Below are 16,456 nucleotides of genomic sequence, written 5' to 3' on the forward strand. Positions count from 1 at the left end.
AGTTGCAAAAGATTTGGTTCAAATGAGCTTCATACTGTGAACCACTTTGCAGCTTTTACAAGGTGATGGGAAGGTGCATATTCGTGGGCGGTGAATCCTTGCCTGGGCGATAATCACTGAAACAATAACAACAGAGAGAAATGAAACTAATACCTTTCATGTTGACCAACAAACAAGACCAGTGTACTCTAGAAGTTCCTCAATCAATGTCAATTACCGAAAATAAAGCGCACTCCGTCACATTCCAAAACAATAGAAGCCCATGAAGTACTATTTACTACTGTTTAAACAAATAATGGCAAAACTTTGCTGCCAAATCACACTTCATTCAACATCCTTCATTACAATGAAACATTACAAGTTTCTAAGAGGAAATTGAACATGTTGGAAGAACTCAACAAAAGTTTTATCCACTTGCTGGGATGTGATGGCATCAATTCCCATAATCCCCCTCTGCTACCGCACAATCTGGCTTCACTTCAACAATAACGTTGGCTGATCTTGTCCGATTTCACCATCAGTTATTATCTATTTTGGTGGCGGTATCTCCTGGGAACTGTAAATAGTCTGTTAGAAGGTTTCACTCATTCACCTCACCATTGTTGGAAGATTCTTGAAAAGTTCTTTCATAAAACAGGTTTATTTCTCGTGGAGTTATTATTAGTTGCCTGAAACAGTACATGGTAACTGATACGATTTTTAATCATGCCCATCTTCTCATTGGGCAAAAACAAGCCTACTAGGTTTGTCTTTGAATCAGAGAGAGGGCCGTTTCATTACCAAGTTGTCAGACTGACAGTTAAACCATTCAGCAACAATCATTACGACATGTGACTACCATTAACCATCTCTTACCAATTTCACATATCTTCACAGCTCAAAGTTACGATCATCAAATATTCCTTTATTGTGTTCATATCTCATCAACATTTACTTGCTATTCACAATCTCGAATTTATCAAATCACAATTATTTCTATAAACGATCATTCACTTCTGTCATTATTTTCTCAACACTCATACATTTACCATCAAATCATCATCAACATCACCACTATCACCATCATCGTCATCGTTGTTGTTGTCATCATCCCCTTCCCCATCATCATCATCATCATCATCACCATTATCATTGTCATCACTATTATAAACACCACCATCATCATCATCATCAACCTCAACACCATCTCCATCATCATCGTCATCGTTATTGTTTTGACCATCATCATCATCAACTTCAACACCATCTCCATCATCATCATCATCGTCATCATTATCGTTTTGACCATCATCATCATCAATCTCAACACCATCTCCATCATCATCATCATCGTCATCATTATCGTTTTGACCATCATCATCATCAACCTCAACACCATCTCCATCATCATCATCATCGTCATCATTATCGTTTTGACCATCATCATCATCAACCTCAACACCATCTCCATCATCATCATTATCATCATCATTCTGACCATCATCATCATCAACCTCAACACCATCTCCATCATCGTCATCAGCATCATCAGCACTGTCCTATCACTGGCATCATCATCATTCATCTCGGCATCATCACTATCATACATCATCTCCAAAACTTCAGTAATTTCACACCAATCAACCATTGTTTGATCGATAGACATCACAGACTTGTCCTACCGTCAAACCACTTCAGTCCCCTTGCCATTCACTCAGGTGGATAACCATCAGTTCATCATATCTTTCAAGTCAGTAGCTTTTTGGTAAAGCTTTTATCATATCACCAACCCTCTCAATCCATTTCATAAACATTTCAAGCTTCATTTTCATTGCATCATCCTACATTGTTTCCAGTATCAATATCATTTTGGTTCAATTCTCTACAATAGCCTGGATTTCTCCGTTAGAGCACAGCACAATGACTTGGTCAATCAAAAGACATGATGTCCCGTACCCACATAATGATGCCGATGTGAATGAATTAAATTACTGGTCAAGGGCACATGACATCATGAAACTTTCACGTTATGATGCACAAAACAATCAGGCCCTCAAATCCCTGATGGATCTCAACTAATTGAGTGGATTTTACAATTAGTACATGGTCAAATTCCGCAATTGACTGACACCAAATGCAATCAGACTAATGATGATGGACTTTGAAGACATCACTCAGTCAAGATACAGATATCCCAAAAATCCATCCCAAAATCCAATCGTTTATAAATTTTACTGGCTTATCAGCATCCAAACCAATTTGCTCACAGCAGCCAGAGAAAAAAAAAATGTGTCGTGATTTGATCACTATTCGACAAGCTTTGCAAACAGAGAAAGCAAGTCAACAGAAAAAAGTTGTCATCATTTGCCGTATGACTTTTTTATTCGGCACTCTGGAAGTGTAGCCCCATAATTCGATCGAATATTACTATCACATCCTGGCTTCGGATGCCGCCTTATTCTCATCGATTTCATTAATTAATATACACAAGAAGCTTTATTTCAAATGTCATAGCAAAACCTGAGAGGAAATCAAAACCTAATGAAAGGCTTTTTTCTTCATTGAGTGAAAGATCATTACAGAATGAGAGCTTCCACTTGAAACTCTTGGCAGATTGTCTTTCATCAGCATTGGTAAACTCCACATGTCTCACAATGACAAAGAAGAATATAAACACAAGATTTCTACTGGTTTCAGCACAATGTTTCAAAATCATCACATGATGACAATAAGCAACAAACAACCACTGGTCAGGCATGGACACTACATGTTGGCTTTCTGACCTCTTAGATCAGTTTGTCACCAGCAGACCATTCCACAACAACTCAGACTGGTTTGATCCAGCTGATCCAAGACAAAGGGTCAAGTCTCATGCGACCAGACCCAGGCATGGATACTACATGTTGGCTTTCTGACCTCTCAGATCAGTTTGTCACCAGCAGACCATTCCACAACAACTCAGACTGGTTTGATCCAGCTGATCCAAGACAAAGGGTCAAGTCTCACATGACCAGACCAAAGCTCCTTCAAATTAAACACCTGGCTTGTATTATTTTGATGTGAATCAAGCTACAATATACTGCAGCCTGATCAATGTCATAGAAAGTGATTGCAGTTTACTAGTCATTGTTTACATTTATAATTGTTCTCACGTACAGAACCTATGAGGACCCTATGTGCAGAGGCCATGTCATTAGGACAATACATCACATGCATAAGCTATATTGTATAAATAATGTAGGTGAGGTGAAAACTTTGTGCGAGGTGGACTGAGTATTAAAAGAAGAAATGATTATTTCCACTTGTGGACAGAACTATATGGATTATACTGACATTTGAATCAATATCAAGAAGAGTGCACCCCAGTTCCACTTGTAAATCTGATAAAGAGTCGTCTTTAATCAACCGAGGAGGAGAAACAAGGCCAAATCTTTTTTCATAAATGCTGGTGATTGTGTTGTGTTCTTTATATCTGTTGTTTTGAACTTTACTCGCTGCTTGTACTTGCTCATTAACGTTTCCGCACAATCTTACCACTGATAACAAGGAGGTTTATAATTGCTTTAGCAGCGACTTAGCTGCAGGGCAAATATCTCTTGTTCATTAGGTTATCTCAGATAGAAGAGCAGAAAACACTCATTGGTACAATACTAGCTGTTCCCTAGCATCTACAAAAGTGTGTCTGGATTTAGCAGTGTCATCATGGCATTACTAAAACATCCAACAGACCCCTTGACTAAATCAACTAGGATCCATGAAGCACCTTTAGGTTTTATTTCTTGCAGAAATGCAACAGAATTTATATGTTGGTTTTGTGAGAGAAACATGAAATCTGTAAAGGCTGTGTGATAAGCTGAAACAAAGCAAACAGCTAGACATGCTACTTTTAAGGGACGGCTTGTTACGAAATGTATTAGTAATATATAATCTCATAGAAATAATGGATTGTAAATATAAACCTAGAAATGTAAATATTTGGAAATAAACTATGATGTTAAATAATAATCTTTTTGTTATCGTCTGCCTGAGCATGATTGAGTTGTGTCGTTTCATTGATGGAGGTTAATCTATAATCTATAGAGCCCTCTATGAATGAGAGGTTGTACCAAAATATCATCTGAAACAGAAAGCCGAGAGTTATCTCCATGACAGATGATCTTCCGACTATACCTATGGACAAGCCTCGATAAACCTCAAATCACTCCTACCTCATTTTCGTCTCCACTATCAACAATCCAGGCGGCTTGGTACTCTGACGTGCCTTTTGGTACTCGTTTCACAACAGCCTTGTTTTTCTGGGCAGCTGGAAGGGAAGCACAGGCAAATGTGACAACATCAATTTCATTTTTCCCAAACATAAATTCTATGTTGGAGGCCGGGACGTAAAGTTTATGTTAGATCAACGTAGATTCTCTATTACGGAAATTTGTTCTCCAAAATTGCGAAAAAAACATGAATTTTAAAAATGATTTTTTTTGTTTTTTCATGAAAATTTTTGAAATACTTCCAAAAAAATTTTGAAACCCCCAAAACAATTTGTGCTCAAAAACACATTTTTCTCACAAAAACACATTTTTATCAGAAGTCAGCGCTCTCAAATACTCTGCTTCAGCCTTGCCTGACACAGCCACCTACTGCAGCTGAGATTTGATAACTGGCTGAGCCGTCACTCACCATCAGCTTCTGCCAGTTCCTCCTCCGTAGGCCATGTTTGTTCCCCCTCCATAGGATCTGGGATCACCTCACACTGTAACGACTCCTGTTGGCCACGATCAGCTCGTTCTAACACACGAATGCTGCTTTCTCCAAACTCGCTCATTTCAACATCCTATCAATGAAACAGTCCTGGACAGGTCAAACCTAATAGCTGAAGCAACACCAATTCTGAATGAGACCTCATTTATAGATTTGGTATTGATCTTGGTGGCCAAAAGAATTACCTCATCAGCCACACATGCCAACTTGTAACCATGAGGAGCAGACACAGGCAAATGTGCCAAACAGAAATTTTATGAAAATCTGTGAGTCTGAACTGGATCTGTAAGTCTGAATTTACGTTGGAACATTACAGATTTTGTTGGAAACTTTTTTCTCAGTCATGAATATTGGGCACTATTCCCTGTGTCTAAAACCTTGATTTTGTCTATGCCACCCTATATCCTTCAAGGCAGTTTCGTGAACTTACCCCTGCAGCCTAAAATAGAAAACAGACTGAATACTGACCATAGCTGTCTTTCCTTTCTTCTTGCTGTCATTGAGGGGGTAGGGGTCATCTGGAGCATCTATCTGGGACATTTGAAAGTCTCCCCACCCCGGGATATGCACGAGACCATTCACTGATAATGCCTGACCTCGGACAAAGCCACTCACTTTCAATGTAACTAGGTCCTGGAAGAAAAAGCAAAATCATGTGTTGTTTGGTTGATGGAGTTTGGTGCAGTTTAGGAATGGAGTAAACACACCCCTGATGAGAAAGTGACTCACTGAATTAAACCAGGGTGATCTACCCAAGTTGAGCTAGCATGCGACTCTCAAATCACAGAAAACAAGCAACAAGTTTTAATGCCAAACGGGCAATATGATTCATTCATAGGCCTCCTTTAACATCAAATAAACAGCAAAACATTTACCGAATTCTCGGTTGGTTCAGAAGTGACCTCCTCTGCTAGCATGTGCGGTCGCTTATCACGTAAATAAAGTGGGGCCATTTTCAGACTGCCGAGTTGGCGGAGAACGAGAATGCCTTCTTGGTCTGTGTCAAGGTTGTGAACTTTGTCTTTGGGGAATCTGGAAAGAGAAAAATGAGTTAATTGATGTCCCATCATGACTGAAACCTCACGTTAAAGAGTAAGTAGATTGGAGCTGCTCTGCTCTTCATTGAGTATTTAAAATGACACAGAAACTTCTGAGCAGATATCAGGTTGCATATGTTTATGCCTAGGCTTAGAGCGAGTATTAAACCAAACCCCAACCATCTTTTTCATCATGGGCCAGCACAGCTTTTTCCATATACATTGGCCTCTTGGGCCACTTCCACAGCTGGGAACATAAGTCTACATCACTCACCTCTTTTCAATACACTTCTGTAGCAACTTCTTGATCTCCGTATGTTTCTTCAGTGGTAAATCTTTGAGGCCATGCACAGCGTGAACACAAGCAGGGAGACCCTGGGCAAACAGACAAGAAAGGCAGTACTCGCCATAACTATCCATGCCCTCACTTGGCGAGTGTAGGAACAACAGAAAGTCAGCCACCTTTGCTGCATCCAACATGGCATACAGATCACCAGAAGGAGGCGCTGTGAAGGAGAATCTCTGCTTGAACCTTGGAACACTGAAACAATAAAAAGAGGTTCCTGGCCATGTGTACCTTGATTTCTACAGAAAGGTTTCTTGATTAGGGTGGGGAGCTGAGACTGTGTACAGTATTGAGTGCAAGATGAAAAGTGACATTTCATCTCATTTCAGATGTTACATTTTTGGGTACCACTACCGAGTATTTCAAACTTACCTGAGGTGAGATATTCCCAATGCATTAGTGATAGTTGTAGCAGCACCATCGCAGCCATTCAGTAGAGCAATCACTTCATTGGTGTCCAAGCCATCACATAGAGGGATTACAACCTGGAACACACAAATACTCATACACAAGTTCGCCTGTAGGCTTTTTTTCGAAGCAAATGTCCACAACCTTTTGTGCTGCTGTGCGAAAACTATCGGAACAATTTCACAAAAGTCTGATTGCCTTACATCTATTTGTGGGACCAAATACAGTTCTGGGTTAGAGCTTTGCATATGAAGTAAAAAGAATTCATCTTCATTTGAGCCCTGTGATGATTTAAGGCAGCAGCCGTGAAGAAAAGACTTGTAAAAAAACTAAGGGATCACATGTGCAACTCCACAATGATACTAAATACATAAGGATAAGGAGAGCTTTGTGATGTCTACTCTGGGTAGTGACTTATACAGAATAGCCCATTCTCCTTTAGAAGACAAGTGAAGACTTCTCCTGACTTTGATTGCCGTACATTAGTTGTGACCATAGCTGTGGGTTGAAAGATTGCAGCAATTCCAACATCTTGAACAAGACTGTAACATGACGGTACTTATCGTAGTTTTCACTTACAACTAAGAAAGGAGGGCTGTCAGTACCACCTCTGCTCCTCTTTTTATTCAGCGCTTCGTCTCTCTTCAGCCTCCTATGTTGCTGTGCCTGCATCCAATTGAAAATGTTACTCTGGATGCATCCATAATATCCTTACTAAAAAATCTGACTACAGACATCACAATTACGGACCAATCTGCGCTGGCTAAGCAGTAGATAACAAAAGAAGCCGAGTATATGCCCAATTTGCATCCTCCCAAACAAGTTATACCTCACCATGACCTTGATACAGGCAGTGGGAGCTTGTCATTACAGGGCCTTGTGTGTCGAGATCATATGGCAGCATTAGTTGGCCGTTGAGAATATCATGAGATCATACCCCGCCGGATGAGTGGAATACTAACCTGGTTCCTTCTCTCTTGACGGCTCAGGGCGATCTTTCCCTTTTTACTGAGGGTTTTTATCGACACACGGCCTGAAAGTGAAATAAAAATACATTAACTGATAAGCCTTAACTGTCTGAGGGGCATCATTAACAAGCCATTTTTATGAGCGAGGACCAAGAAACGATTTTTTTATACCTGGTTAAAATTTACAATCCCCGATCGGAAATGACGTAGTTTGATCGCATTCAACTATAAATCCATTGAACAGTGGTGCTTCGTTAGTCAACCGATGACCTTTTTTTGGGGTGTGATCGGGGATTGTAAACTCGTTCCCTTGGACTTGGAGTCAATTGAACTCACCTAACAAAACTCAACAATGATGTCATTGGTCAATGAGCATGAATAAAGGAAATGACAAAACATTCAATCAAGGGCCAGAAAACACTACATACTGCTACAGTGATTTCAATCAATCATTGATTTTGAACTCAACAAAGAAACTATAATTGACTATTGTCAACCAAATAGGGTATAGACGGCATATTGTTTGGAAGACAGGGTTATGCCTGGTTGGCTGCAGCCAATTGATTGTACATTTGAAAAGACATAAGATGATTGGCAGTCGTCACTCACTCACTGCACTTTCTTGGATTGTCAAGAGTGAATAGACATGGGGTGGGTCTAGGTGGAGTACAATTGGGCCAATTGTGACAGTCAGCCAACCAGCAACACACACTACTCAGACTGAACATTCAGCCTGAAAGGAGGGCCTTGGCTGGAGGCAAGGGTGTGAGGCTGTCTGCTAGTGCTAGGCCCTAGATCGGTAAGATCATATGCTGCACGTGACAAAAGTCGTTCACCCAACTAGCTTCCTCTGACAATCTTGACAGATTATGTGTTACAAGAAGAACTACTTCCATGCATATAATATCAGTTCGAGACTTTATATTTCTACCCAGATTTTAGATCGAAAAAGCCATTTGCCCATTAGCTGAAAAAAGTAAACAAGCGCACGTGGTGTGATTGAGGCGAGAAACGATTTCAAAACCCCTCAAACGACCCCGATTACCCGAGCATCGGTCACCGAATGAACCAAAACATTCGATCAATCGATGATACCTTTCTGTTCCTTGCTTAATTCACCCTTCGATTTATGTTGACCGTGTTTATGTTTTTTATTTGACTGTTTGAATGCACCAGAATGGTGGGTTTCCTGGCCGTCGGCTGCCATATTCATGATATTCGAATTGCGGTTGTTTCGCCCCCAGTCGTTTCGCTCCATTTCGAAGTCGTTTCGCTCCCTTTAACTTTTTGCTGGTCATCTTCTGTGTGATCTTTGGCAGGTCACTTGTCTTTCATTCTTTATCATTCGCCGGTCATCAAGTTTGGTTGTGGCAGCATCTACAATCTCATCAGGTCTGGTTGTGCAGCTCCTGTCTATCAGGTCTGGTTGTGACAGCATTTGCTGTTTTGATAATATGGTTGTTGCAGTATCAGCTGTCTCTTCTGGGCTGGTGTTCTGATTTCATGCAATCCCATTATGTAAGTGATCAGGTATTCACCACGTGAAAATGAGACACATTTTCCGAAGGGTGGAGACAAGGTCCACCTGTAGAAACATGGTGCACTACGTTGGGAGAGACAGGAGTGACAGGCAGGAAATGCTGGCACAACCAGACCTGATGAGATTGCAGATACTGTCCAACCAGATCTGGCGAGATAACAAATGCTGTTAGGGGCCTACACCGAGAGCCAAAGGCAGCACGAGCAGATCCACTCCAGACAAATGAACAAAAGTAGCGACAAGTTTTGGAGAGCTCGTGACGTCCCCGTGGATGACGTCGCCGCCTTGACAACTTGACGTCGCCGCAACAGAAGCCGTCGGAAACAAATGCAATAATCGGCAAAGACCACCGATTTTTCTTTTCTTTTTTGTTTTGTTCACGGAAGGAAAGCTCAAAAATGGTAAGTGAAGCAAGTGCAACTAGGCTCAGTAGGCTAGAGCATTGTTTAAAACTAAGCCGTTATCAAAATTTGGCATATGGATGGTTAATTGCAATGCCTTGTCGCAATGTCGGATGGACTATGTGGGATGGCTGCAAAATCTGGCTGTCGTTCAATCGGTGCGCCGGTTATTCAAAACCAACTTTGATAAAAAAAGGTGTGCAGCAGTATGTAGGCCTCCAGTCATGGATAAAGATACTGCAATCCTGTGTCTGGTTTGATTCAATTTCAACTGATGTGGATCTGAAGCCACTCGAGGACGACCATCCCTGCATGGTATGGGCGTGGCTGTTGGTTTATTTTATTGATTCCATCACGACAAACCGCATTGGTCGCTCTATACTCATTACTGCCTACTGGGCCTTGCATAAACAGACAACTGATGATATAAACTTCCTATTAATTACAAAGAGATATTTTACTGACACATAGGCCTACAGGAAATTAGTTTTACTGAATAGATTTTGTTACATGACGAGCGGTAAACTCCTTTACCTGGAGTAGATTTTGGCGGCGTTTGGAGGCAAAGTCAGTAAATATTTTGCGTGGAAGACGGGAAGTTCATGACTGATCAGGCAGTCGTTATATAGTGCTGAACAGCTAGTGAAATGTTGATAGGACTTCCATGTAACGAAAAAAAACCCCAATAACTTTAATATTCTTTCATTCACTTTCAGTATGGACAAATTCATTTATGTGTCCAGTCTCTGATAGAGCAGAAGTTCGGCGAGGAAGCATGGCTGAGAGTTCTGTAAGTAAATACTATAGAGAGTCAATAAAGGGATTGGTCCTTGTTCCTCTCCTGTTCTATTAGCCTTATGAAAGTTTTATTTTTTTCAAATTGAACAGGTACCTTTGTATTTCTTAATCTAATTCCTGGGGATATTCTGAGAAAACATGATTCTTTGTGATCAAACATTCATATAATGATTTCGACTTGCAATCTGCTTCTTCTTCAGGGCGAAATCAGAAATGGACGACACCCATGACTTCATGACGTTCCACAGATACGATGACGCACTCTCAGTCAAATTGATTGTTTCAGCATCGGAAGAACTAGGTGAAAATTGCATTTCTGACAACAGGCAACATGATATCGTCAAAATGTCACCTAGTATAGTTCTCGTTCTCGGATAAACAATCTTAACCAAGTTAACCTCTGTCTTGTTACTAGTCCCCCGAGATCTCGGGGATGTATCGACTCGAGGTCACTCCGATGGCTATCATTTCTCTTGGCAATAAATAGAGATATATGTAAGACTGGCGCTCGCATTAATCCACGTCGTACCACCGATGAAGTTCAGAAAACGCTCCAGCCCCAAAGTTCATTGTGTCACCTCTATTTCAGGTATCCCTCTGACCACCGTGCTTGAAGTATTCGGGGAGTTTTTCCTTGAGTACTGCTTGTCAATTGGCTATGATAAAATGTTGCTGACATTGGGTGGCGACTTTGTGACATTCATGCAAAACCTCGACTCTTTCCACGCCTTACTGTCCATGACATACACGGATCTGGACGCTCCCTCATTTCGGTAGGTGTTGAATAGATAGAGATTTCCAACCTTTAACTGATGTTACTCATCTTGGGTTATGTTAAAGATTCCATAAAGTCTCCTGCGCATAGATAATCTTTCAACCAGATTACGCTTCATTTCCAGTGTTGACACCAACGACGATGGCTCGTTCGATCTACATTACTACAGTCCTCGACATGGATTGTACCCGATTGTGAGTGGTAAGTAATCTGAAGAGTTGCTGACTAGTCCCCCCCCCCTCCCCCTCACAAATATCCGATGCTTGGTGCCGTTCCGAAATTTCGTCCAAATGCTGTCTTTTACCAGATGTGTTAGCGCACGGCACAAGAGACAGAGTTGTTCATTTGGCTGTAGTCCTAATTGGCAGCATCACAATGCCAAGCCAAGATAGAAATCTTCTCTAATAAGACAATACGTTTTCTCTCCAATGTTTCAGGTCTTCTTGGAGCTGTGGGGCGACGTCTTTTTGACACCGTGGTTACTGCCACCATCGGTTTGGTGGAATTGGAAAGAACGTCCGACACATTAGAACAGCAGCATGTTGTCTTCCACATTACGCTCGAGCTGCCCGATACATTGAAAGCCAAGCTGGATAATGTAGTCGAGTATTATCCTGAAGAATTCTTTATGAACCCTGCCAATTTCAGCAAAGCCTTTCCGTACCACATCATATTTGATTCGAACCTCGAAATCAAACAGATGGGTTCGACACTGCAGAAACTCTGCCCGAAGTTACTCACCAAAGGTCTCACCCTGGACAAGTCACTTGAAATGGTTCATCCTCATATGAACGTGACATTTCCAAATCTGCGCAGTTTCATTAATGCCAACTACATCATGCAGACCAAGCCTGGATTCTACCATAATGAGAATATCAATCTCGTATTGAAAGGTGAGTGAGCGAGTGACAGACACATAGAGCCTCCAATGACCCGCCACTTTTCCAGGATACATGGACTGGCTACGGAAAACCACATCCTCGCATATGAAGATTTCCACTATACCTTTTTAGTACCAACCTCCCCCCCCCCTTGATATCTCCTTATTGTATTATGACCACGGAGAAATCTCTGGATGCTTTGTATCATCTTTAAGTTTGCTTTGAATTGTAGGACAGATGTTGTGGATGGATGACATCCAGCACATGATTTACGTGTGTTCTCCCCGTCTGGCCAGTTTAACCGAGATGGAGGAGAAGGGGGTCTTTTTATCCGATATTCCCATTTATGACGTCACTCGGGAGTTGATCTTACTCAACCAACAGCGTATCGCTGAAATCGAAATCAGGTAACGTCTCGGTTAAAGAAAAAACAAACATCACCCACACCGCAAATGCTTGTCTCACCCCGGTCTCTGCATCAAGACGAATTGATTTGTGTCAAATCACTTATCAGCGATGCAACCCAGGACCTGCTGCTGACTATCACTGGTGCGGTGACAGATGCTTGCGGAGAGTGAGACAGAGTCTATTCAGTTTCACTCAACTTAATGTCACGAATGCTGTTCACACGAAATACTACATAAACGGCTGCAATAAGCTAAACCGTCTTCGCTTTCAGCAAAAAGCTCGATGAAGTCACAGCCAATTTGAAGGTAACTCACAAAATGTTGGCCGTTGAGAAAAAGAAGACGGATACACTTCTGTACCAGATGCTGCCTAGGAAAGTTGCAGACGCTCTAAGAGACGGCCATAAGGTCCCCGCTGGTAAGTCAAAATCGAACGGCTGATGTTGCCGGCTGTAGATAATAGCTACGAAGCTTTCCTTTCAGTATCATCACGTCATTTGTTGTGCAACAAATATTTTTGCTCAGCTGTTCTATCATGTCTATCACACAATCCTTGAAAGTGCAACAATATCATTATTTTGATGTTCTGTAAGTTGGGAGAATCGCTTATCTTCTCACGCCTTCCGTTTTGACTTGCAGAAAAATTCAAGATCGTCACTATTTTGTTCAGCGACATTGTGACTTTCACTAACATTGCGGCTGCTTCTACCCCCATGGGTATTGTCAGCATGCTGAACGCCCTCTACTCGCAGTTTGATCACTTTACAGAGGTTCACGACGTGTACAAGGTAAGGAATGTGCCATGGTCATGATATCCACACGGCATCACATGCCTACGATTATTCCCTATTTGAAGAGTGGTCATGTCCACTGAACGGCCTAATGGCCGAAACCGCTCTTATATAGTAAGAGCAGCAAACACGCGGCGGACTTTAACTACGTGTTGGGGGCCCGGGATACATAGTGCCGCGGCCATTGAAGATTGTGGGCGGAGACCGAAGACTCTATGTGTTTTATTCATTCCGTTTAGCTTCATAACTACACCTTCGTATCATTAAGGTGGAAACCATCGGAGACGCCTACATGGTTGTGTCAGGTGTCCCCGTACCCGACGATTTGCATGCTGTCAAAGTTGCCAACTTCGCCTTGGACATGATTGAAGCCGCTAAGACAATCCCATCCCCAGCGACGGGTCTACCACTGCAGGTCAGTCTAGTTTCCCGATGAATAGGAAACACTGCTCGAGATTGCACTGCATAATTATTAGCAGTTAGTTCTGAGATTGTCCAGTGGAGACAAACTACAAGTGTACGACATTGCGAACATTTGGTTGAATTCACCGTACTACTGATGATGTTGGTTTGGACCCGCCCGCTAAATACGGCCCTGGAATCTGGAATGCGTGATGTGTGCCAATGATCAGGGCTCTATCCTGCGCTGCGCGCCTCATGGCTTGTTTACTGATCTTGTCTTCAGATTCGTGTTGGTCTCCACTCAGGGCCTGTTGTTGCTGGAGTCGTCGGAGAGAAGATGCCCAGGTATTGTTTGTTCGGAGATACCGTCAACACATCATCCAGGATGGAGAGTCACGGAACCCCTGGACGAATCCACATCAGTCCATTCACATACGAGTAAGTATGCCTTCAGGAGACACCAAAAGGAAACACTTTGACTGTGTAGTCATGAAGCTTGTATCCCATTCGGGATACCACTAATTCATCGAATCCTTCATTTCCAGTGTCATCAAGGGTGGCGGCTACATGTTCAGGGACAGAGGTGAGGTTGACGTGAAAGGCAAGGGCCTCATGCACACCTACTTCATGCTTGGAAACAAGGAGAAGACCATCCCAGAACCAAAGGACGACTGCATGGAACTGCCTGTCATGGATGAGATAGGGGGACGCCCAATGCCAGACAGTTACGTCCATGCTGAGTGCACGCCTAAGGGAGTGGGTGCACTCAGGGCCAAGGGATTGAAGGTCGATGACGATGGAAACCCAATAGCACCAGAGGAAGATGAAAACAACAATGCTGAAACAAACAAGACAACTGGGAAGATGAAGGGCAGTGAATGCTGTCGTGTTATTTAAGTGGAATCAGGTCAAGAGACAACAAATATTTTGAGCTTTTCATATCCCAACATGTGAACTTTTTATCATATCATATACATTTTTGTTTTCATTTATGATTAGTCTATCAAATAAACCCACTGCATGTACACTTTTCTGATATGGTCAACCTTTCTCATTTCAATCAATGGTGATAGGTATCTGTATCGCAATGAAGCCGACTTGTTCAGGGTACTTCGAATCAGAGAGGTTGCCTCAATCTGTCGATATTATTGCCAAGATTGTTACAAATCTTTTCGTTTGGATGAGTGATTCACCAGATATAGGCTGGTTGGTCCATTGGAATCTCTCAGCAACCCAAGGCAGGGCTATCCGGGGATCAACAATACTTTCATAACCTAGTCCTTTGCTGCCCAGATACAAATTCGCTTCGAACTTCACTGTCCAGGAAATCTGTGGACAAACCATTGAACCAGTCTAAGATGCCATGTCATTAGTCATTGGTGACTGTCTTTGGTTATGCAGCCAGTTTTTGGTTAACCCCTGTCTTCAGTTATGCAGCCACTCCTTGGTGACTCAGTGTCTTTGATTGTGCAAGTAGCAGTCTTTGGTAACCCTGTGTCTTCGGTTGTCCAGAGACAAGTGCCACCTGGTGTTTAGTTGGTTTCTGGGCTGTCTTTAGACATACATCTTCACCTAGACCAGCAGGGAAAAGTTGGTATTCCATAGATGGGCTGTTACAAACCCTTGGGTTGCTCAGATATTCCAATGGTGAGCAAGCCTGTCCCGATAACATCCATACTGCCACAATCTTTCTCTGGAGACCAACAGGGCTATCAAGAGAACATCCATACTGCCACAATCTCGTCTCTGGAGACCAACAGGGCTATCGAGAGAACATCCATACTGCCACAATCTCGTCTCTGGAGACCAACAGGGCTATCGAGAGAACATCCATACTGCCACAATCTCGTCTCTGGTGACCAACAGGGCTATCGAGAGAACATCCATACTGCCACAATCTCGTCTCTGGAGACCAACAGGGCTATCGAGAGAACATCCATACTGCCACAATCTCGTCTCTGGAGACCAACAGGGCTATCGAGAGAACATCCATACTGCCACAATCTCGTCTCTGGTGACCAACAGGGCTATCGAGAGAACATCCATACTGCCACAATCTCGTCTCTGGAGACCAACAGGGCTATCGAGAGAACATCCATACTGCCACAATCTCGTCTCTGGAGACCAACAGGGCTATCGAGAGAACATCAATACTGTCACAATCTCGTCTCTGGAGACCAACAGGGCTATCGAGAGAACATCCATACTGCCACAATCTCGTCTCTGGAGACCAACAGGGCTATCGAGAGAACAACAATACTGTCACAACCTGGTCGCTCAGATATTCCAATGGTGAGCAAGCCTGTCCCGATAACATCCATACTGCCACAATCTTTCTCTGGAGACCAACAGGGCTATCAAGAGAACATCCATACTGCCACAATCTCGTCTCTGGAGACCAACAGGGCTATCGAGAGAACATCCATACTGCCACAATCTCGTCTCTGGAGACCAACAGGGCTATCGAGAGAACATCAATACTGTCACAATCTCGTCTCTGGAGACCAACAGGGCTATCGAGAGAACATCCATACTGCCACAATCTCGTCTCTGGAGACCAACAGGGCTATCGAGAGAACAACAATACTGTCACAACCTGGTCTCTGGTGACCAGGCTTGTCCAGAGAACACCCATACAGTCGCAATCTCGTCTCTGGAGACCAGGGCCCGGTTGTTCAAAGCCTGGCAAGTTTAGCGGCCGCTACATAACTTAGCAGAACTTCTTGGCAGCAGCCCACGACAAAATCCTTGAGGTACCGCTAACTTAACGGCCGCTATGCCTAACGGAGCAAATTTGGCAACCTACTAAGATAACGATGGTTTGCCGCCGCCTAACCAGATAATAAGAACTTTGAGCAACCGGGCCCTGTGACCATGGATGCTCTCAGGACAGCACTGCTCTTTCAACCTGAACTCTGTGGATGTTCTCAGGACAGCGCTGCTCTTTCAACCTGAACTCTGTGGATGT

General features: G+C 42.7%; 2 protein-coding genes across 2 annotated transcripts in view; one reads left to right on the forward strand and one right to left on the reverse strand.

The window, feature by feature from the left end:
- The window catches only part of LOC135490871 (pre-rRNA-processing protein TSR1 homolog), a 52,851-nt gene extending 44,131 nt beyond the window's left edge, over positions 1 to 8,720 (reverse strand). The window contains exons 1-9 of the mRNA XM_064776432.1: positions 8,589 to 8,720; positions 7,488 to 7,558; positions 7,105 to 7,191; positions 6,490 to 6,602; positions 6,046 to 6,312; positions 5,610 to 5,766; positions 5,203 to 5,367; positions 4,654 to 4,807; positions 4,188 to 4,282 (exon numbers count right to left, since the gene is read on the reverse strand). Coding sequence (XP_064632502.1) covers positions 4,188 to 4,282; positions 4,654 to 4,807; positions 5,203 to 5,367; positions 5,610 to 5,766; positions 6,046 to 6,312; positions 6,490 to 6,602; positions 7,105 to 7,191; positions 7,488 to 7,558; positions 8,589 to 8,706 — 1,227 coding nt within the window. The 5' untranslated portion in view covers positions 8,707 to 8,720. The remainder of the gene's footprint in view (positions 1 to 4,187; positions 4,283 to 4,653; positions 4,808 to 5,202; positions 5,368 to 5,609; positions 5,767 to 6,045; positions 6,313 to 6,489; positions 6,603 to 7,104; positions 7,192 to 7,487; positions 7,559 to 8,588) is intronic.
- Positions 8,721 to 9,658: 938 nt separating this feature from the next.
- On the forward strand, positions 9,659 to 14,497 carry LOC135490885 (guanylate cyclase soluble subunit beta-2-like). The gene is made up of 12 exons (XM_064776455.1): positions 9,659 to 9,688; positions 10,151 to 10,224; positions 10,433 to 10,533; positions 10,822 to 11,005; positions 11,132 to 11,208; positions 11,445 to 11,900; positions 12,121 to 12,295; positions 12,568 to 12,713; positions 12,935 to 13,083; positions 13,355 to 13,501; positions 13,772 to 13,926; positions 14,034 to 14,497. The coding sequence occupies exons 1-12, from the start codon at positions 9,659 to 9,661 to the stop codon at positions 14,383 to 14,385; spliced, it is 2,046 nt and encodes a 681-aa protein (XP_064632525.1). The 3' UTR covers positions 14,386 to 14,497.
- The last annotated feature ends 1,959 nt before the right edge of the window (positions 14,498 to 16,456 follow it).

Source organism: Lineus longissimus, chromosome 7 (assembly GCF_910592395.1).
Source record: "Lineus longissimus chromosome 7, tnLinLong1.2, whole genome shotgun sequence".
Taxonomy (NCBI): domain Eukaryota; kingdom Metazoa; phylum Nemertea; class Pilidiophora; order Heteronemertea; family Lineidae; genus Lineus; species Lineus longissimus.

What these genes read in the sequence shown, in the direction of transcription:
- LOC135490885 (XM_064776455.1), top strand. Translation starts at nt 9,659, where the DNA reads ATGGATAAAGATACTGCAATCCTGTGTCTG. An exon ending in ATACTGCAATCCTGTGTCTG is followed by an intron (nt 9,689 to 10,150) that starts GTTTGATTCAAT and finishes ATTCACTTTCAG; the next exon opens with TATGGACAAATTCATTTATG. An exon ending in TTCAGCATCGGAAGAACTAG is followed by an intron (nt 10,534 to 10,821) that starts GTGAAAATTGCA and finishes CCTCTATTTCAG; the next exon opens with GTATCCCTCTGACCACCGTG.